The 21919-nt window shown below is 45.1% G+C and overlaps 1 protein-coding gene across 1 annotated transcript in view; it reads left to right on the top strand.

Moving 5' to 3' along the window:
- Positions 1-5987: 5987 nt before the first annotated feature.
- DNAAF9 (dynein axonemal assembly factor 9) overlaps positions 5988-21919 on the top strand; it is a 66081-nt gene continuing 50149 nt past the window's right edge. The window contains exons 1-4 of the mRNA XM_031588146.2: positions 5988-6329; positions 13371-13450; positions 18066-18185; positions 18974-19098. Coding sequence (XP_031444006.2) covers positions 6244-6329; positions 13371-13450; positions 18066-18185; positions 18974-19098 — 411 coding nt within the window. The 5' untranslated portion in view covers positions 5988-6243. The remainder of the gene's footprint in view (positions 6330-13370; positions 13451-18065; positions 18186-18973; positions 19099-21919) is intronic.

The following is a 21919-nucleotide window of genomic DNA, read 5'->3' as shown; positions in this document are numbered from 1 at the left end:
TGATGTAATTGCTGTTTCCTTCCCCTGACCCCAGCTGCTGACAAACAGAGAGCATGGTGCTGCTTTGCTGAAAGCTGGGAAACCTGATGGGTATGTGGTCATATCATACAAGGGGTCTGAAAGGGAATAGGAAGGCAGTGGTGACTGCGGGTTGGAAATGAGTGATGGGAGGGTCTGAAGGTATAGAAGTCTTTCGTAGGAGAAGCAAGGGATTAGGAGGAATCAGGTCTCTGTTATCACTGCACTATTTCTGATTTCTTCTCATGTAGGAAAGGGACAGCACTGGACTGAGTGTGGTGGTGGGTAGGAAGCAGCTGAAGTTGTTGGCATCGGCAGCATGAATACATCAGTTATATGAAACGTTGGCAAAGGAGATGTAAAGCTGAGGCAGATTTTCCCTTGCTGACACCCCTGGCCTTGTCAGCTCACAGCCTCGCTGAGCCAGAAACCGTTGCAAGCTGGAAACAGAGTCCATCAATGGAAATGCCAGAGAAATTCTGACTGTTTTGGAGGAAAAGTGCAGGACAAGAGGAGGGAAATGGTTTCAGAGAGACAGAAACATCTTCTGGGAGTCTGTTTAGTGGAACAAAATTAAGAGAAGTGTACCAACACCAACATAGCTCTCTCATAATTCTATGATTCTATGATATCATTGAAAAGCCCTGAAAAATTTTCCAGTATGATGCAATGAAGTTAAAGCAAATTTAAGCATGCTGACAAATTTGCTTTCTTCAGGCACTGTTTGTGCTCTCCAGGACCACCAGCTGAGGAGCTCTGCTGTGCACAGGGGGGCTCAGAGATGCTCTTGGCCCACGCATTTCGCCTTTGAAGGCAGTACATTGCCTGGAGTTGCAGCCTCTCCCCAGTCTGATGGTCGAAGCTAACAGGTAGAGACTTGAGAGCAAGCTGGAGAGCTGTAGGATCTGTTGCTGCTGACTTAAATCGTGTTTTAGGAAGTGTTTCCTCAGGCAACATTCAGAGGAGACTCCTGGAAGGGTGAAGCACGGTGCAGGGAAGGATTTGAGCCCTAGAGGAAGTGGGTTGGGAGAGGTGGGAAGCTGCTCCTAGAGATAACGAGGTGCAGGGAGGCCACACAGCAAGCACAGCAGGTCCTGGCTTCCTTGGTGCATCTGAGGCTGGAATAACTGTGTCAAAGGGAGGGAAGGAGATGGGTGTAGAGTTGGTTGCTTCCAGGAGCGAAGGCCACCCAGCAGGAGGACAGCTCTAGTGCTGAGATGGTGGTGGATGTGGTCAAGTACTTGGGAAGCAGCAGGTCTCTGAGGTTTGGGGTTGTAGGACTCAGAGAGGCTACACTGTTTCCATCCTTGGAAGTTTACAAGACAAGATTGGATAAAGCCCTCATCAACCTGGTGGTTGACTCTGATTGGAGCAGGAGGTTGGGACACAGACCTCCTTCCAATCTGAATTTCCTTACAACCCTATGATCCTAAGGCATATCCAGAGTGTTCTCTACTTGTAGAGTCTTTCCAGAGCATCCAGAGGTTAGAGGAAGGAAGCTAGCACACCATTCCTGACAATTATTTCCTGTTTTTCATCAGGAAAAAATACCACAATGTAAATCTGACATTGTCAAAATGCTGCCTTCAACCTCCAGGGTCACGCTGTGAGTAAACAGAGTTCTGAATTTTATTTCACGGAGCCAGACAGAACAGCAGCACGGAACTGAATGTGAGCAGATTAAAAGAAAAAAAAAGTGTTGACATCTTCTTTCATCAAGAAGCATAGCACCTGGAGATGTCCCAGACCACGTGGGGATGACGAAGCCATGGCACTGAACAACCTCAGGGACAGTGCTTCCCCCATTCATCAGCATACATTTCCCTCCAACTACTCATGAAAAAGTCAAAGGCAACTTGAGCAGTTGCCCCAAATTCATCTTTCCATGCCTGCATGGGGTAATGAGTCCCTTCTAACCCACTGTATTCTATCCAACAGTACATCCCATAAATCTCTTCCAGCTCACTGTCACCCTCAGCCTCACATCTCTCTTAGCTAAACTCTTCACTTACAAAAAGCAGCATCAAAAACACCCAGGTAACTCAGGGTCAGCAATGCTATTTTTGCACTGTCTTTCCTGTGTTTGCAGGATCTTGGTGTGCCATGTCTCCATCATCTCCTGTGTCCCCACCCTACATTTTGTGGGCACTCGGCGCCAGATTCCCAGTGCTATGAACACACAGTCTTCATCTTGGTGGAGAATGAACTTGCCTTTTTATTGTCTTTGTCTTCAGGGCTGCCTTTTGCAAGCAGAACAAAACAATGACTTAAGGGTAGAGGAAATCTTCATATCTGTCTTCCCAAAATAACACTTGGGTAGAACTAAGGTCTTCTAGCCTGGAGAACTTGAATAAATGGAGTAGGAAGTATTTATCACCAGCACTGTTGATTATTTAATTTTCCCTCCTGAGTCTTGCTCTATCCCTGGCTGGTGCAATTCATAAATGTTTCATCAAGAGTTCTTTAGGCAGAGCATCTGTTCGTGGCATGAACACATACGCTGTTCTGAGGACAGTGCCTGGAAGGTGGACTCTGCTGAAACATGTATGGGATCCCAGAAAGACCACAGGAACCCATAAATCAGAATGGAAAAGAGGAAAACCAATTGTTACAGAACACAGCAGGTGGCTGCCTTGTTTGTTTACCATGAAGTATGGCACTCTTTGCTTTTTCTCTGTAGGAAGTTTGAATTATTTCCTTAAACGTGCTGCTACAGCGGGAGAGCTGCTCCTCGTATTTCTGGTGCAACACAGGGATAAAAACTAAAATAAAATGAAATAATAAAACTGAAAGCCTTGAAAGACGTACCCTTGGCTTATAGAAGGCTGACTGTCAAATCTGTGTAAGCCATAAAGCTTTTCTGTTTGTTGTTATTGCAACAGTTGCACTGTCAGTGCCACCAGATATCAGCTGCATTTCAGCTGTGCCTGGCACCATGGGGAGAAGCAGAGCCAGAGCTTTGTCCTCCAGCTTTGTTTCTGGAGCTGCCTCTGCCTGGTTGTGCCTGGCTGAACACAAGGGATGGAGAAACATCTTCCAGCTACAAAATGGGGCTTCCACCATCCTAGAAAGTCATCCAGGATGAATCATGGTTGGCATGAGCAAGGATATCCAAGCCTTCCCATGGCCACCATCTCCTATGCCAACAAAATGAGCATGACATACAGGTTTTTTTTTTTATTTTTTTTTTATTTTTTATTTTTTTAATGAGATGCAGCCTCCAGACTCCTGAGCAGCCACCAGTTTGGGTGTTCCCAAAAAGGAGGAAAGAAGGATCTCTCCAGGTGCATATCTCGGGTCAAACAAAAGCTATTTTTGGACTCTGTATTCATTCCATGGAGCATTGTTTTCTCCATTGGTGCAGAAGGGATTTACTAAAAATAAGGATGTATTCACAAGAGATGGTACGAAGGCAGCTATTTCCATAGGCAGATGCCAATGTTGAGCTACGCAAGCTGAAAGCATAATGAGGAAGCCCTATCCAGGCCAAGCAAACAGAGACTTTACCCAGATTTTGTGCTTTATTGTTGGATGCAATTTAGGGCAGGAGAACCCTCCAAGGAACATCATCAGCAGCTTGACTGCTTTCCCCATCACTTTGCATTCATCTTCCCTTCTTTGGCAGCTGTTAAGGATTTCATTCAGCTTTTGTAGCCTTCAAAACTTGGAACAATAGTGGGACAGCGAAGCTCAGGAAACTCAGGAACAGCAGCTTATCTTGTGTCCGCTGCAGCCATGCTGCCAGACACTCCTTCCTCTCCCCCCTTCACTCCTTCTCCAGGAAGTATTCATAGAATGATAGAATATCCCAATCTGGAAGGGACCACCGAGTCCAACTCCCGGCTCCACACAGCACCACCCAAACCCTATGGCTGAGAGCAATGTCTCAGTATTGCTCCCTGAGCTCCAGCAGCTCGGGGCCATGACCAGTAACCTGTTCCATGCCCACCACCCTATGGAGCAGACCCTTTCCCTAACCCCCACCTGCCCCTCCCCTGACACAGCAACATCCTGTTCCATCAGGCTGTCACTGTTACCAGAGAGCAGAGATCAGCACTGCCCCTCTGCTCCCTGTGAGGAGAGTACTGTGTCCAGGTCTGGGGACCCCAGTACAAGAAAGACAGGGAGCTGTTGGAAAGGGTCCAGAGGAGAGCCACAAAGATTATCAGGGGGCTGCAGCACCTCCTCTACAAAGACAGGCTGTGGGAGCTGGGCTTGTTCAGCCTGGAGAAAAGAAGGCTGCGGGGTGACCTCATTGCAGCCTTCAGTACCTGAAGGGAGCCCACAAACAGGAGGGGAATCAACTCTTTGAAAGGGTAGATAACAGCAGGAAGAGGGGAAATGGTTTTAAGCTGAGGGAGGGAAGATTGAGGTTGGATGTCAGGGGGAAGTTCTTTACAGAGAGAGTGGTGAGGTGCTGGAACAGCTGCCCAGAGAGGCTGTGGATGCCCCGTCCATCCCTGGAGGTGTTCAAGGCCAGGTTGGATGGGGCCCTGGGCAACCTGGGCTCATATGAAATGGGGAGGTTTGTGGCCCTGCATGTGGCAGGGGGGTTGGAGATTCGTGATCCTTGAGGTCTCTTCCAACCTGGGCCATTCTGTATGTGCGATTCTTTGTAAGCTGTAGACAGCCATGAGGCCTCCTCCCCTCAACCTCTTTTACTGTGGTCCAAACAACCCAAGTCTTCCCTTGCTGGCTGTAAGATTTTGGGACAAAACAGATACAACCTCCATCATGGGAAGAGCCCATGATCTCGCTGTCAGCATACGAGAAGGGGCTGTGAGATGTGACACACAACTTGAGGACATGGGTCTATCCAAGCCATCTCAGCTGTACCAGTGAGGCCAGTGAAAGCATTTCTATGTTGGCACAGGGAAGCCGGGTCACAGCCCAGCATATTTATCTTGTATTCTCTGCCCTGTGGTAGTGAGCAAAGTCCAGTTTGGTTTTTGAGGAAAAAAGGAAACACCTCCGTGAAACAAGCCGTCACTTGTGTGAGGTAATAGTGGGGTCTGGAGCCGCGATTGCTCCCTCTGTGGCCCAAGCTGGGGAGAGCAGAGAATCATAGAACATCCCAAGTTGAAAAGGACCCACAAGGATCACTGAGGGTCCACACTGCACTCTCAAGCCCAAACCCTATGGCTGAGAGCAATGTCCCAATATTGCTCCCTGAGCTCCTGCAGTTCAGAGCTGTGCCCACTGCCCTGGGCAGCCTGTTTCATGCCCACTGCCCTACAGGGCAGAGGCTTTTCCTCACAGCCAGCCTGACCCTCCCTTAACACGGCTGAGGGTATCTCAGTGACACAGCCAAGGACATCTCTGTGACGTGGCTGAAGATATCTAACTGACACGGCCGAGGACATCTCCCTAGCACAGCTGAGGACATTTCTGTGCTATAAATGAGGACACCAGTGACATGGCTGAAGACATCGCAGTTGACATGGCTGAGGAGATGCTGAGGACATCTCACTACCCCATGCCTGTACCGCACCCAGTGGCTATACATTTAGGGATGCAAAAAACAAAACAAAACAAAAACCGAATAAAATCAAAGAGAAGAATGAAAACACAGCACAGAGAGGCGGTCTCGTCTCGCTCTCTGCTTAGAACCAAGAGCTCGGCTCATGGAGGAAGAGGAGGACGCGCTCCGCGCAGCCCAGGGACCCACAGCTGACGGGTTCCAAAACACGCTGTTGTTTGGTTTATTTTCAAAAAAAAAAAAAAAAAAAACCGTGCCCAAGGGGACGGAGAAACAGCAGCCGCAGCCAATCGGTGCCCAAGCGGCCCGGCAGTCCGCGGGGGGCCGGAGAGGGGGGGGGGGGGGGGGGGGGGGGGGGGGGTAAAGGGGAAGGGAGGTGTGTGCCTGTGTGTGTGTGTGTGTGGTGAGACGCGCCCCTGTGAGGCGGGACGGGCGCTGCGCCGAGGGCAGGCGTTGGATGAGTCCATTCTCCCCGTGGGGGGGGGGGGGGGGAGGATGTGAGGAAGAAGTCATCTTTCCCGCAGCGTTTATGCCGAGCTGACGAAATCTTCCCAGTTCTGCTTCGAACTTAAGGCTGTGCTGAGTTCTGCAAGGAAACCGAGGCTGGTGCGGTGCGGTGCTGCGGGGAGCGGCTTGTCTGCCTTCCCGCTCTTCCCCCCCCTGTCCTCGTCCTGAGGTGGTACGCGCGGGGCGCAGTGGCCGCAGTGCTGCCGGCTCCGCCGCCCGAACGCTGCATCGCCGTCGCTATGGCGCTGTGCGGCCGCTCGGTTCTCCTCCGGCCGTCCCCGCGTCCCGCAGCGCGCCGCCCCAGGGCCGCCGAAGCATTCGTCAGGTAGCGGGCTAACCCGTAGGGATGTGATAGGGACGGGTTTGGGGGACGTTTTGGTGGACGCTGGGAGATGGGGACGGTGATTTGGGGAGCAGAAGCAGAGGCAGGTGGGGGCAGGAAGGCAGGGATATTCGCTCTTTTAGCTCTGCCGTCCTGTTTCTAAATCTAGAGGGACGCAGGGCTGTGTTTGGCTTGCCTGGAGTTCAGGTGTCAGCTCAGGTATCAGTAGGTTACTAGAGCAGCGTTTCTTTTTAAAGACTCAAGGTGTGTGCGTTAAGCTGCGGTGCGTTACCTGCAGTGTTTCGCTGTCACAGATTGCAGCCCAGGGCAACGAGGACAGCAAGCATTTATAGCACTGTGTGTGGAAGCACCCGCTGGTGTAAAATCAGGTGATGAGCTGGGATGCTGCAGATTGCCAGCAAACAATCAGCTGGCCACGCTAAATGGCTGTGTGGGAGCTCTAGGTTTTGCTGAAGGAGGGAATAAAAGTGCTTCTGCTTTACAGACAACGTGCGTGTGAAGAGAGAAATTGGGCGCTAAGAGAAATGGAGGTCGTTCTGTTTGCTTGAGATAGGTGAATATGGCTGCTGGGTGATGGCTGTGTTCCTTCTCAGCCTGTGCTTAGAAAGCCAACTGATCACAGGAGGGAGAGAAAAAAGGACGGTTGACTGTTTTCAAACATATATATATTTAATGAATAAGTTCGTTGCTTGCTTGTTTAGAAAGAGCCTAGAATTTGGAGAGCGTCTCACAATTCATAATCAGTAGCAAAACACCCAACAGGCAGGGAAAAAAAAAAAAAAAATCCCAGCAGAAACTGGAAGAGAAAATGGTTTCCACTCAAGCCCCTTTCTTTTCTGAGCCATTTCTGTAATTTGAGATCCTGTTTCAGAGTTGTCATGAGAACGTTCAGTGAACATCTGCAAGCTTTCAAGCTCCGCTGGGAGATCCGGACAGCATCTGCAATTTGGTGTGTTTGTAGGAGGCATGTCATCTGTTCTGGTTTTTTTTTTTTCCCCTCTCCAGCATTGGTTCTTGTGCTGCCTTTTTGCAGCCCAGATGGAGGCAGGGAGGTCGGTGTTTGCAATAAATTTCTCCAGCGGTCAGCAGATACCAGGCAGTTAATAAAAATAACTTAAAACAAAACAATCCGTTACCCTCCCTTCCTCCTCCCTCCCCCCCTCCGAGTCCCAAACAGGAATGGAAAAATTCTTAAGACTATATAAAGAATAGGGAAACGGACGGAGATGATTCTTGGAGTTCTTCCACATGGTGGTTCGGAGTTCTGGTGTGCTGTATGGTATGTTGGGAGCTGGTTGACCACGGGGACCCTCAGCATTGCAAGAACAAAAGGAAGAATGAAAGTTCTGCAAAAAAAGAGGAAAAATCACCCCTTAACTAAAAGATGAGTAATGCCCAAAGAAGGATATGCCTTTTTAGAAGATGATGTCATGCTTCGTGTGTCTGTGTTTTGCAGTGAATGAGTGTTTTAATTGAGAATACATGCGTTTCTGAACAAAGCCTCCGTTAGATACCACCATCTAAAATCCATGTGAGCTTGTTAATTTTGCATTACCTTTGTGTGAGATAGAGCGGGCAGATCCCCATTGTTAGTTACCCACGTCTGCAACAGACGCACAGCAAGAACTAATCAGTGTTATGTGTGGGGAAGTGCAAAATGAGTACTTGGGCTCATTTTACACTGTCTCTGCCTACATACCTAATATAAAACCATTCTGGTTTTAATCACCGAGTGGTGAAGTGTGTGGGTTTTTTTTCCTACAGCTTCAGAGGAGCAGTCAGTGGGGTGTTAGGGAGAGTAGTGCTGCAGGAGTGGAAGAGCTGTTGTGGTTTCCCAACCAATTGTAGCTGGGGACATCTCTGTGTTGAAAGATTAACAGTTTGTATCCATGTGTTCCTCGTGTACTTACACCGGGGTTCAGGATTTGTAACAGCTTGTCTCACCTAATTATTTTTAATCATAGAATGTTTTGGGTTGGAAGGGACCCCACAGATCATCACATTCCAACCCCTTTGCTATAGGTAGGGCCACCAACCTCCAGAGGGTTTTTTTTTTTTAAAGGAGTTCTCTCTATTTTTGCTATGCAGAGAAGGGACCTCAAGTTCAAGGAGAAGAGAAGGCTCTGGGGAGACCTCATTGTGGCCTTCCAGTACTTGAAGGGAGGGTATAAACAGGAGGGGGAACGGCTGTTCATGAGGGTGGATAGTGATAGGACAAGGGGGAATGGTTTTAAACTGAGACAGGGGAGGTTTAGGTTGGATATGAGGAGGAAGTTTTTCACCCAGAGGGTGGTGATGCACTGGAACAGGTTGCCCAAGGAGGTTGTGGATGCCCCATCCCTGCAGGCATTCAAGGCCAGGCTGGATGTGGCTCTGGGCAGCCTGGTCTGCTGGTTGGTGACCCTGCACACAGCAGGGGGTTGGAACTACATCATCATTATGATCCTTTTCAACCCAGGCCATTCTGTGATGAGGGAGAAGATGACAAGTTGCCAAATTTAGGTGCTTTCTACCGTACTGGAGAATTAAGATGTTTTAGGGTCTGTTGACTGCCAGGCTGAGATCAAAGTTGGAAAGGATGTGGTGCTGTGTGGTTGACAGAAGTGGAAAGATAGAGCAAAAAGGAAAAGTCACCAAGGAGAGGAGTAGAGCTATGAGATGAACTCAGCTGTATGTGGTGCTCCAGCTACCATTAGCTGGTTTGGTACTGTGTGGCCACATGGCTGCAGTGCTGGTGGTCCAGTAATGGGCTCTGAAAATGAATTCAGTCTTAGGAAAGTAAATTTAGTTTTGTAGCGCTTCTGATTTCAGAACCTGATAAAGCAGGTTCTGTCTGCTTACAGTGAATAAGTGTTAATTATGTTATTGTCCACAAAACATAAGAAGAACATAACAGAAGTCAAGAGGCAAGGAGTATAATGCACGCTGAGTTCAAGTTTGTTCCTCCAGATCCAGTTTAAATACTGATTAATTAATGTTGCTGAGTATACTGTTTCTAAAGGTGCTGGGTCTCCTATTTGCAATGAAATTGCCAGTGTACATTGTAGGGAAACTCTGAAAATAGGTGGGAAATCGTGATGTGTTGAAGGTGAGCGAGCTCCATTGTTTTTTGTGCAGTAAAACAGAATTATTTTAGTGAATTAAGAAGAGGAAAAAAACCAACAGCCTTACTGAAGCTGGATATTAAATTTCAAATAGGCTGCTTTTGAAATTGATGGATTTCTGAGAGCCCTTAGCACAGCCTTGCTTCTGGCTTCTCTTTTCATAAATGTCTTAAGATGGGGATCGTGTCAGACTGTGGGAAAGCCAGTGCTCTGCTCTGCACAGAAAATAACAGCATTGGAAGGCCAGCAAAGAAGCCTTGCAAAGAACAAACTTGATTTATTTTATTTCTGGCGACTAGAGTGGAAACAGATGGTGGTAGCAGCCAGCTCATTGGGAGTGAGAGCTGGGAGAAAGGAGGAGCCATTCCTTCTTTCCTTTATGTTTAATTGAGTTAAAACTGTATCTTTCTTAGGTAGCCAGCCTGCATCTCTTCAAATTGTTCTCTGATTGCTAATGTGAAGGTTTCCTGGGTCTTGCCAGGGGGGTTTCAGTGTTTTCCCATGTTGGCTGCTCTCTGTTCAGGCTTTATCATGTGTGGGTTTTTAGCCTTTGTGGGGGAGGAGTGTAACATCTGCCAATATGGAGCAAAACATGCTCAGCTCAGTGCTGCCCTGAAATCACATCCATCACCCAAACAGCACAGAAACCACAGCTGTGCCATCCCAGACATTGACAGAGATCAACCTGGAACTGATAGGAGATCGATGCTGATGGTGCTGCATTCGTGCCATAGGGTCACAACAAGAAAAGAAGCTTGTGCACAGAATGAATTCAGCTGGTGGCAAGGAGTGCAGTAAAACACCGTGGAAACATAAATTAAATGGGTGTTAAATACGGTGTGGCATCATTTTAAAAACGTATTTGTGGTTTTTTTCTTCTGATTGAGAAAGGCACAGTTGTTAATTGCGTTCATTTGCTGGCACGCACAGCTTGTGTCTCTCACTGGGTTGTGAGAGGCAGTGCTGTTACAAAGGCATTTTGCATAATCAGTATGAAGACGTGTGAACAGACGAGATTTCTAATTCTTAGAAGTTAATGATTATCATTCTTCCCCCCTTTTGGCATCTACTCCAAGACCAAGCCAATACGGTAACAAACAAATTCTTAATTGGCCTATGCACACGTTGTTGCCAGATGCTGCCCCACGCTGTGTTTTGCCTTCTGACCCCCCCTACATCAGCAGTCAGGTCAGCTGCTGATGGCTGAAAGCATTATATATTTTTTAATCCCTGCTCTAGCATTTGTTTGGATCCATAAGCTCATCTGACTTGACACATGGCTTCAGGATCGTTAGCACAGATACAAAGGGAGAGACACAGAGCCTTGCAGCAACAAGGGCTCTTATTTTGGCATAAAGCAAGGTAGAAATTGCATCTGCTGTTAAAAATTGTGTGGTGGAAACATTCTCCCTTCACCTACATCTATTTCTTACCCACTTTGAAAGCACCTGGCTGCCCGTGCTTGCTTTCTGGGCATGTTTGCAGTAGACATAGTTAAGTAACTTGCAGCTCAGGTCTTGCTGAAGTCTAAGAATTACGGATTGCCTTAGAAGGTTTCAGTAAATTGTGCTTTCAAACGTGCCTAATGCTCATCTTCAGCATTGAGCTGCTGTAACATGAAGCTGTGGTTGCATATCAGTAAAAATCTTTTGCAGTGAGGGTGGTGAGGAGCCCATTGGAATGGGCTGCCCAGGGAGGTGGTGGAGTCACAGACCCTGGAGGTATTCAAGGAATGGATTTCATGTGTTGAGGGACGTGGTTTAGTGAGAACTATTGGTGATAGGTGGATGGTTGGATGATCTTGAAGATCTTTTCCAACCTTGGTAATTCTCTGAGGCACTGGAACAAGTTGCCCAGAGATGTGGTGGGTGCCCCATCCCTGAAGACTTTCAAGGCCAGGCTGGGTCAGGCCCTGGGCAAGCTGATCTAGTCATGGTTTCCCTGTTAATTCCAGAGGAGTTGGACTGATGGCCTTCAGAGGATCCTTCCAATTGTAAGGATTCTGTGATTCTAAATGGAGATCAGAGCCCTGTCTTCCAGGAAAGCATTCCAAAACCCAAAGGGTCATACTGCTTTTCAAAGGACATTCTTCATTACAACCCAAGGAATTGTGGATGCCCTATTCCTGGAGGTGTTCAAGGCCAGGCTGGATGTGGCTCTGGGCAACCTGGTCTGCTGGTTGGCAACCCTGCACATAGCAGGGGAGTTGAAACTGGATGCTCACTGTGGTCCTTTTCAACCCAGGCCATTCTATGATTCTGTTTGGAATGGTGTTACTGGGGCAAGATGGAAAACTCAGTTCCCTATGTACAGCACTCACTTTGGAGGTGGGAAAAGTCAGGGGTTTTGTTCCCAGGGCCATTGCTGTGTTTTTGTCAGATGGCTGCTTAATGTGAAATGCAAGAAATTGCCATTTTTTCTCTGACTTCATACACAGTCCAGCCCGTATTGTTTAAAAGCGTGTAGTGAGAGTTCTAATGATTCCCTTCAGTGTTTCTGAATAACATCTTTCTTCAGGCACAGAAGTTGCCTGTTTTTTAATGTCAGCCTTTCAATGTAATGATTGATGCACACTTGAAATGACGTCGAAAATATCTCAGAAGCTTTTTCAAAGATTTCTTTCATAGAAACCACCTCTTTAACCGGGGCAAGGAAAAACGTCCTGCCGAAAGCTGTTGAACGTTAAAGGTTGAAATAAATCTATATCTATGGTCTTATATTTTGTTATGAAGTAACACAGTCTGAACATATAGTTTCCCTTTTGTGCTCTTCTCTGCTCATTGCGTGGGCACGTAATGCTGTTTTTTCTTGACAGAGGATGAACCTATTTGATCAGATCTACCTTTTGTTGGACTTGATGTTGGACTTGAGTGTGTCAATCGATCACAGAATCATAGAACGGCCTGGGTTGAAAAGGACCACAATGCTCATCCAGTTCCAACCCCCTGCTATGTGCAGGGTCACCAACCAGCAGACCAGGCTGCCCAGAGCCACATCCAGCCTGGCCTTGAATGCCTGCAGGGATGGGGCATCCACAACCTCCTTGGGCAACCCGTTCCAATGCATCACCACCCTCTGTGTGGAGAAACTTCCTCCTAATCTCTCTCCTTTACTGTTCATCTGAATGTTTGAATGGCATTTAGATGAGCTATAACGTACATCTTTCATCTCTTTCCTGTCTTTCAGAGAAAGTAGAGCGTGATAATTGTAGTCTCACTAAAAAGATATATTTGCTTTTTACTTAAGTAACTGTGAAAACAGGAATGCTTGATGTTGCTTTCTTGCTTATTTGGGTATACCATAAATTTAACTCAGTTGGAGAGCTAAAGGTTACCTGGGAAAGGTTAGGGAAATGTTCCAGATATCTCAATTGGTAGAGGAGGGGAAAGTTCCTGTAATTTGTGTTAAGTATTATTCACCCTAAACGTGTTTTGTGCTGTGGTTTATATCAACTGAATACACAGTAATGTAAGTGATGTTTATTACTATGTCGTGCAGAAGCAAATCTATAGTAAAAAGTCTGGTTCTTTTTGAGTTGAGCTTTTGTTACGAGAGTATGGCTTCCAATTTTCTCAGTGTAGACTAAGTTAATCTGGAGTGTGTGTGATGTAGTAATACAGGGTGGAAGTGGTCTGAGGGTGCTGGGGGTGTTCGAGTTCTCTCTCAGCTTCTGCAAACCCCTCTTGGGCTATCAGAGCCACTGCAATCCTTTTTCTCATTACCTCTACCTGGGCTTCACCTGTCCTGCAGTGCTTTGCTCCCTGCTTCTAAGGTACAGCAAGGAGCACTGCTGGCTTGGTGCAGGGAAACATGAACAGAAGTTCTTGCTGGAGGTGAGAGATTAACCAGAGCACGTGCTTAGAGACAATAGTTATAGGTTCTAGTTTTCTCTTAAGAACCAATTCTCTTTCTTTTGCAGCTGCAGCCGCCTGAGGAACATCCAGAGCATCCTGACACAAAGCAGCAAATCTCAACCTGATGGAATCCTTTGCATTTTAGGTTAGTGTTATTCTTTTTCCCTCTCTTCTCATTGTATTCAGATGCCATGAATTTCAGAAACGGTAGCATAATCCACTTTTCTTGCCCTTTGTTCTTCAGCAAGCAGACATCTATCTGATAATTAAACTCCCTCCTCCCTAAAATAGTTCTTAGATCTATTTACTAATTTCAGGCTTGCTTAGTGCAATAATAACATTATCAATGCTCTTTTCCAAGCTTTGAGGAAAATCCAGTGGCTGGAGGGAAGAGGGAGTTTTTCTCAATGTCCACACTGAAAGGAAGATGGGAGAACTTAACCTATTTGGGACAAAAAGTCAGCTATCCAGGCGGCGTTTTGTTTCTTGGTGTAAGAGGTGAAGGCTGGTGTGTTGCAGCTGGTTATTCCATGAATGCAGGAAAGTGAAGGGACTGGAGGGAACCCTATGAGTGCCAGTGTTAGTAATGATGATGTGTGTGGTTATGGAGAACGGTGACTGAGAACATGCATGGCTCTTCTCCCTGCTTGGCTTACAGGGGGAGATAGGTTACATGGATTTGCATTAAGAAGTGATACTAAGAAGAATTTCCTGCCATAGTCTATTTTATATAAATCTGTCTATCTCTCTCTATATATATAGATGGATTTTTTTTTAATGGTGCAGCAAGAGCAGAAGAAACAGACTGGAAGGGACGGTCCTTGAGAGCTGCACTACGGAGAAAGACCTTAGCTTAACGTGAGCCAGCAGTGTGCTCTTGCAGCTTGGAAAGCAAATGATATCCTGGGCTCCATCAGAAGAGGGGTGGCCAGCAGCAGGGACAGGGAGGTGATTGTCCCCCATTACTCTGCTCTTGTGAGGCCCCATCTGGTGTATTGTGTCCAGGTCTAGAGCCCCCAGCACAAGAAAGACAGGGAGCTGTTGGAGAGGGTCCAGAGAAGAGCCACAGAGATGATCAGGGGGCTGCAGCACCTCCCCATGAAGACAGGCTGAGAGAGCTGGGCTTGTTCAGCCTGGAGAAAAGAAGGCTGCGGGGTGACCTCATTGCAGCCTTCAGTACCTGAAGGGAGCCTACAAACAGGAGGGGAATCAACTCTTTGAAAGGGTAGATAACAGCAGGAAGAGGGGAAATGGTTTGAAGTTGAGGGAGGGAAGATTTGGGTTGGATGTCAGGGGGAAGTTCTTTACAGAGAGAGTGGTGAGGTGCTGGAACAGCTGTCCAGAGAGGCCGTGGATGCCCCGTCCATCCCTGGAGGTGTTCAAGGCCAGGTTGGATGGGGCCCTGGGCAGCCTGGGCTCATATGAAATGGGGAGGTTGGTGGCCCTGCATGTGGCAGGGGGTTGGAGATTCATGATCCTTGAGGTCCCTTCCAACCCTGGCCATTCTGTGATTCTGTGAAGAAGACTTGAAGTTTTCTTGGGCCATAAAAGAAACAGTAGAACCTACTTCTCTTTAGATTGATGTTGCCTGTATAACTCTTTCTAACCCACACTTCCTACTGTAATAGTTTGAGATCTAAGGCTAATAGTAGCTTCATGGCTGAAAGATCTATTAAGGTAGCTGTGTCGATGGAATTTAATTACACAAGATAAAGATCTTGGTTTTGCTTTTGATGCCAGCCTAACTTCATAAAATACATCAAGTTGTGCCATCTCTGCCATTGGCTCTGCATTACTCTCTGACTATTGGTAATGCTAAAGCTGCACTAAGTCCCAAGCAAATGGTTGACCTGTTTTATGAAAAACATCAGTTAAAAGGAATCTCTTTGAGTAAACCCCAGAGCAATGTGGAATGTTTAAGACCATGCATAAGACCATACCTCTTAATAAGCATTTCTCTATGGAAGTATAGGAAGTGTTTTGTTGTTAAACTTGTGCTCTGCATTAATCTCTTTCTGCACCCACAATGAGACTGTTGTCTAATCTGATCTGACTAATGTAGTCTGAAGAATTTCTCACATAACTTCTGGTTAAGCAAGAATGTCTTTCTTACAAATGCTTTAAAACAGTCTTGAAATTCACACTTGGCGTGACAAAAATGTCTTGATTCCTCTTGACGTTTGTACAAAGCAGATAATCTTACACTTTTTATACAGTCAGCACAGTTATATTTTTCCTGGCTATATTTAATGACCTGGGCTTAGTGGATTTCTCTTCCCCCAGCTTTAGTTTGGCTAATTACAAATAATCCTGGGTCTGATATTCTAAAGTATTGAACGGTAGCATTCTGCACTCTTTGCTGGGGACAGGAGGCATTGCAAATGACAGGAAAAAGGAATGTGGAGGTCAGGGGAGAAGAGAGGTGTGTCAGATGTGTCTTTAAAAACCTCAGTGGGGCTGTGTTGTTGTTCAGTCTGTTAAGAAAACAGTCTATTGACCTACCTAAATCACACTGTCGCTTTTTAAAATGAACTGTGTTGCTCACAGTTTACCTTCTAGCTCTCCGTTAAATTGATCTGCTTTCCAAGGATGTGTGTTTGATTTCAGTAGGTTGTATCTGTAAATCTGTCTGTAGGTTGTAGCTCTTCTGATTGATCTGTAGTTTGATCTATAGTGTAGGTAAGTACATTTTAATGGACTTTGACATTTACTTTTCCTATCCTCTTCAGGGACAGTAAATCTTGCATTCCACAAGGCAGTTCCACAGCTGTGTGATGGTTTTGAATGGCTGGCAAAAGGTGACCTGTCCGTTTTCTCCAGCATCACCTTCCTGTACCCTTGTGGGTATTCAGCATGATACAGAACAGCTCTTGGTTTTGCTGCAGGAGGGCATGCCACGAATGCTTGGCTAGGACACAGAAAGCAGCACTACATCTCCCTCTAGGTTGTTTTTGTCAGCTTAGCAACTGGGAAATGGCAAATATGTGAGATGGCAGAGCTGAATAACCTTCTGTTGTAGAAGGAGGAGTCTGAATCTGTCCCTAGTCTGATCCTCTTTATTTTTTTTTGCATCGGTTCTGGTGTTCTTCTGATATCTTGCACGCAGTACATCTTGCTGAGCTGACAGGCTTTCCATACCTGCCTGGCCCTCAGCCTGTTTGATGAACTGAATCAGCTTGGAGAGGCCAGATAAGCACTGGTTGCAGCACTGGCTGTTGGGCAGCAGTGGGCTGCTGGCCTGAGTCACTGTCTAGCAACGCCCTTGTGATGAGTTGGGAACAGAGATTACTAAATTTGCAGCTCTGCTGGAGCCAGGCGTGGGGGTTTCCTAGTTGCTGGCCTCCCCATTGTTCTCTTGAGGGCTCCTGATAGACTTTTTGGATGCATCTTATCTTTGTCATTGTTTCATTTCCTGTTTATTTTCCACTGAATGTTCCTTTAACTCCATCTGCCTCTATAGAATAATGCTAAAGCCACAGCATGAAAAATCCTGGCTAAAAAAGAGCAGGTGCATACAGATGCTTCTCATACTCTTCCAATGATTACTGCACCTTTTTAATAAGGGCATTTCTCTTTTTCTTCTGATTTTTTTTTTTTTTTTTTTTTTTTCCCAGGCTTCTTATTCTTCCTTTTTCCTACTAACTCTGTTACTCTCTTTGCCTGTCCCTGCTTCTCACCACTTTGGCTACTTAGGCCTTGTAGACCACAGCCATGAGCCTGGCTGGATGGAAGTGGCTGTGACTTTTGCCCCTTTTCCTTTGCTCAGCCCACAGTTGCTGATGTCTTGTTAGATTAGCGTTGGGTATAGTAAGAGATGTTTGCTTGTGGAACATCAGTAACGCCCCTTGCAGAACAACTGATCTAACAGCTTGCTGCCACTGAAGGGGACCATCCTAACTCTTGCTTTGTTCTCAATTGATTGCTCATCTGATTGCCTTCAAAAGATGCTTCAGTTAGGCAAGTCAGCAGTAAACCAGATTATCTTCAGCACATTGTGTGTGCTAGCTTTCAAATGCTATCCTAGATTTCAAGGTGACTGGTTACATTTCAATAGTTCTCAAGAGCAAAGGGCTTTTACTTCCTGGGAGGGAGCATAGAGGACTGAGTCTGAGGATTGTTTAGCTGAGTCGTATTTGTGCCGTGACCTGAGTTCCAGATGAGCTGCCAAGGCTCCCTTTTGTTAGGGAACACCTCCTAACGTGCAGAATTGGAGCATCATGGAATGGTTTCAGTTGGGTCACGTAATTCCAATTTATGTACTACATATTTTGTCAGAATACCTTTTTTATTATTTGTTCGAAGTTTGCAGTGGCTTTCTGGTGACTCAGGGATTATACTGTAATACTTGCAAGATAGTGTTTAATCATGTATTCCAAAGCAGGAGATTTAGGTCACAGGATTAGTTTGTTAGGAGGCTTCAATCAAGAACATATTTGTTGGAATGAACTGCATGCGGACAGATGTCAGGTTTGTGTCACTGAAGTTGAAATTCTGTTGCTTTAGAACACTGCAAACTTTATTTAAAGCAGAGCCTGTAGATTTGGGTCAAGGGAGAAGTGAGGGTATGTAGCAACAAACTTGAAAAACTCCCTTTTCCCTCCCCTGCTTTTCCACTGTGTTAAAGCAGAATGCTCCCTGACTGTGAGAAAGTGTTCAGATAAAACTCCTATTTAAAAAGTTTTCTTATTTGGGAAGAACCCAAAGTTTTCAAGCGTACTATATTAAGACAGAACATCTCATGTATGATTTTGCTTTTGCAGGAATAGACAGTCGATACAATGAAGGCTGCAGGGAGCTGGCCAACTATCTGCTTTTTGGCTTGTATAATCAGAGTAACAATGACTTTGAAAGAACTGGTTTTCCTGAAGAAGTTCTTGATGGTAAGTAGTGTGTTTAGCATTTTCACCCATTCTTTCCTCTTTCTGGAGGTGGAGTGAGCTGGGAAAAGGGACACACCTCGCTCTAATTGTATGAAAACTTGATGGAAACACTCTCCCAAAGAGTGTTTTCAAACATACCCCACTCAGATGCTATGAACGTGGAGAAATGCACCACTATGAGAAGTCCTGGTTCAGTCATGGTATTTTTGTACGTTTGTTATCAATCAGTGTGTGATAAACCAGTGGAGTTTTAAAATACTCTTGGTTGTTTTTTTTCTTTTACTCGAACATATTTACTCATTTTTGTAATAGTTGAAAGGCAGCCAATCACTGTGTGCATTATTCCCTTATTTTTTACAAAGCTTTAAGAATCCGTCCTGTGTGCTGCAAGGCTGGTTTTCAGTTGGAGCGACCTCCTGATGTAATATCAGGCAAGAGCAGCTGTAGTTTACAGTTCTGAGTGCTCTGTGAGTGCTCATCTCTGACACTCTTGGCTTGTCAAAGGACAGGCTGATGCAAGTTCTTTGCAAGACTTCAGAATAAACCCACAGTTGTTCCAAACAGAGAAAAGTTCTGTTGTAGTAGGAGCAGTGTATGGCTGCCAACTTTTCAGAGAACAGGGAAAAAAAAAAAAGTGGGGAATGATTGTTTATTTAAATAGTTAAACAATTTCTTTTAATGAGGCACAGTATAGGGAAAGTGCTTTCTGTTCAGCTCCTGTGTTCATTTTGTGGTTGTACAATTATGGAGTACTGATGCTGGAATAATGCTTGTTCTGGTTGTTGCAGACATAATCATACTAATAAAACCTGATAGTGTCCATCTGTACTGTAACCCTGTGAATTATAATCATCTTTTGCCATACGTGGCTTGCTGGAGGAACTTGCATTTCCACTGCCTAACTGAAAATGAGGTAAGTGGAAAAGGGGTGCAGATAAGACTTGCATTTCAGTAATACCTCTCTAATGAACTCATTCAAAATGGAACTTTTATTTACATTCCATCTGGAATTCCTTTTCTATTTCAAATTCCATAGGGAATGATCTGTATTTATGTATGATTTTTATTTTCTTTTGCCAATGTTTGCAAGAGAAATATGTTTTGAGTATTCTGCATTTGCTGGCACGTAACAAGAAATTGCTCCCCTACTAATTTACTCTTGTTTTGATATGACTCAGTGATCTTTCAATGAGGAAAAATGTGGGCTAGAAAAAATGCAGGATCTGAATCACATACATCAGTCAGCATTGTGGTTTCCCATGATGGCTGTGTTTCCTATTAAAGCAGTGTTATAATGCAATAGTTTGGGGATATTAGAAAAGATTGGCTTAGTTAGGCATTTAAAATCAGTAAACTCTATTATCTATCTTGGTTTTAACTTTCATCTATTCCTTTCAAGTGGTATTAATCTCTGTAATGAGAAAGGCTGGGTTGTGTCACTCACTTCAATCAGAATGTGGCTACTGGATGAGAGTCTCATTTTGCACTTAAAAGCCAAGGTATTCTTAGAAAAGCTACGTGTATTGTAGTTATTCTAGTAATGATAGAGGAGTAAAGAATGAAAATAGTTGCCCATTCTTATTTTTTGTAGTGAATGACACCAGGGAAGGTGCTTGTAGGCAATCAGTTGCTTAGCTGCCAAGGGCTTGTGCCACTTCTGTATGTTTGCAGGATTATAGAGCAGCACTCTGTTGCCACTGTGTGCTACTCTGCAGGTAGTTCTGGTGCTTATTGAGGTGCAGAGTATGAACCTTTTTATTCCACTTGAGACTGGAGTAGTGTTTATTCTCTACTATGAAGGCAAATTTCTCCATTAAGTTCTGTTACTTTTCTAAATTATAGTGATGCTGAAATCTGAGAATGGTGTCTTAGGAGCCTTGATGAAAAAGGGTGAAACTAGTGGAAAAATAAATGAGAAGGTCAGGGAGACAATCATTTTGTTCCCTTCTGCTTCCAACTTGAAAGTGATGGGGATTACAATTAGTAATGTTTTTGTGGGGCTGCTTTCTAGTGAGATTATATCCCAGAATTATGAAATAATCTAGGTTAGAAAGGACCTTCAGAAATAATCTTGTCTAACCCTTTTCTTAACACAGGGTCAGCAATGAGATCACATCAAGTTTTTATAGCTGGGTGTTGAAAACCTCCAAGGATGACAACAGTAGAACCTGTCTTGGCTGTCTGACTTACCATTCTAAAGGCAGAAAGTGTTTCCTTTTATCCAATCTGTATGTCTTTTATTTCAAATCTTTGTCATACAACCTGCCAGTGCATAGCACTGTGAATAGCCTGTCTTTGCCATCTCAGTAACTATTTTCTAGATGTTGAAAGGAAGCTATGAGGTGCAACCACAGCCTCTGAGCAATAGCAGAATCTCAGCCTCTCCTCACAGGATGAGTTCTCCAACCCCTTGATGTGCTTGGTAGCTCTCTACTGAGCTTATATACCAGTCCCAAACAGTATTCTGGATAGAGTCTCATGAGTTCTGCACGGTTAACTACTTGCTGTTAAGATGGAAACAGCTGAACCACAGGTTAAAACACACCATAGCAAAATCTTAAACCTTTCACCTCATAAGGTTTTTGTGTTGTGAAACGCACTACTGAAAGGACCAATCTTGCAGCATGCCTGAAGGCAGTCAACCATGCATTTTGGAATGAAGAATGGAGGCATTCTTAACACACTGCTTCTAGCATAACTGCAGTCTAAGCTATTTTAAAATAAGCTGCATCTGCTTATGGGCTTTTGTATGATTTGTCCTGGTAAGTAGTCACCTTAATCACACAGGGCTAGCTTGAAATAATGATCCAGCTGGAAAGGTAAACTGCACAGAAACAAATGGGAAGGCTTGGGATTTCTGTTGCTGAAAATACAGGGTTTATTTCATTGCATCACACAGCTCATTTGTGCAGCAGCAGTTCCTCTCATTTCTTATGTATAAGAATTGCCAGTTTCCTAGATTACTTCTGAATTACTAAAAACCCCACACAATTAAAAGAATGCTGCTGTGTCAATCTTTAGATACATCCTGGTTACACAGAGATTGCCTGCAGTGGCTTTCAAGCAGTCTTCTTTTTCTTTTTTTGTCAGCGATAGAAATAATTTTTTGCTTGCTTTTCCAAAAAGTCAAACATTGCTCTGGAAATACAGCAAGTAATGCCATACCTGGCTCTGTAGCTCTTGATAAATCTGGCTGAACCTTTGTTTCTCCCTCCTTCCTTCTTTCCCACTTGTCTGTAACCAGACCACAGGATTTTCAAGCAGTTCAGTAAATCCAAGTCTTATATCTGGGTTGTGACAATCCCTGCTATCAGTGCAAGCTGGGGGAGATAGGGGCAGAGCACAGCCCTGCTGCAAAGGACCTGGGGATAATGATGGGGTAGCAGCTGGATGTGAGCCAGCAATGTACCCTTACAGCCCCTAAAGCCAACTGGCTGCATCCAAAGAAGTGTAGCCAGAGCTCTGAGCTGTGGGTGTCCCTGTTTGTTGCAGGGGAGCTGGATTAGATGGTCTTTAAGGGTCCCATCCAGCTCAAACCATTCTATTACTCTAACTTAAGTGGATATTCTGTCTTAGTGAAAGGAATATCATACAACTGAGGAATGCTTGTTTTCAAAATGGCTGAGTAAGATAGGAGTTTATTGCCAAGTAAGATAGGAATTGTATAAGTTTTTTGAGTAAACCAGTTCCTGTTCTGATGGCATTTTAAGTTTTGAGAAATTGGCAGTTCTTTA

Source organism: Phasianus colchicus, chromosome 4, assembly GCF_987193195.1.
Source record: "Phasianus colchicus chromosome 4, bPhaCol1.hap1.1, whole genome shotgun sequence".
Lineage (NCBI taxonomy): Eukaryota > Metazoa > Chordata > Aves > Galliformes > Phasianidae > Phasianus > Phasianus colchicus.
Note: the sequence above shows the minus strand (reverse complement) of the source record. Positions and strands in the feature narration are given on the sequence as shown.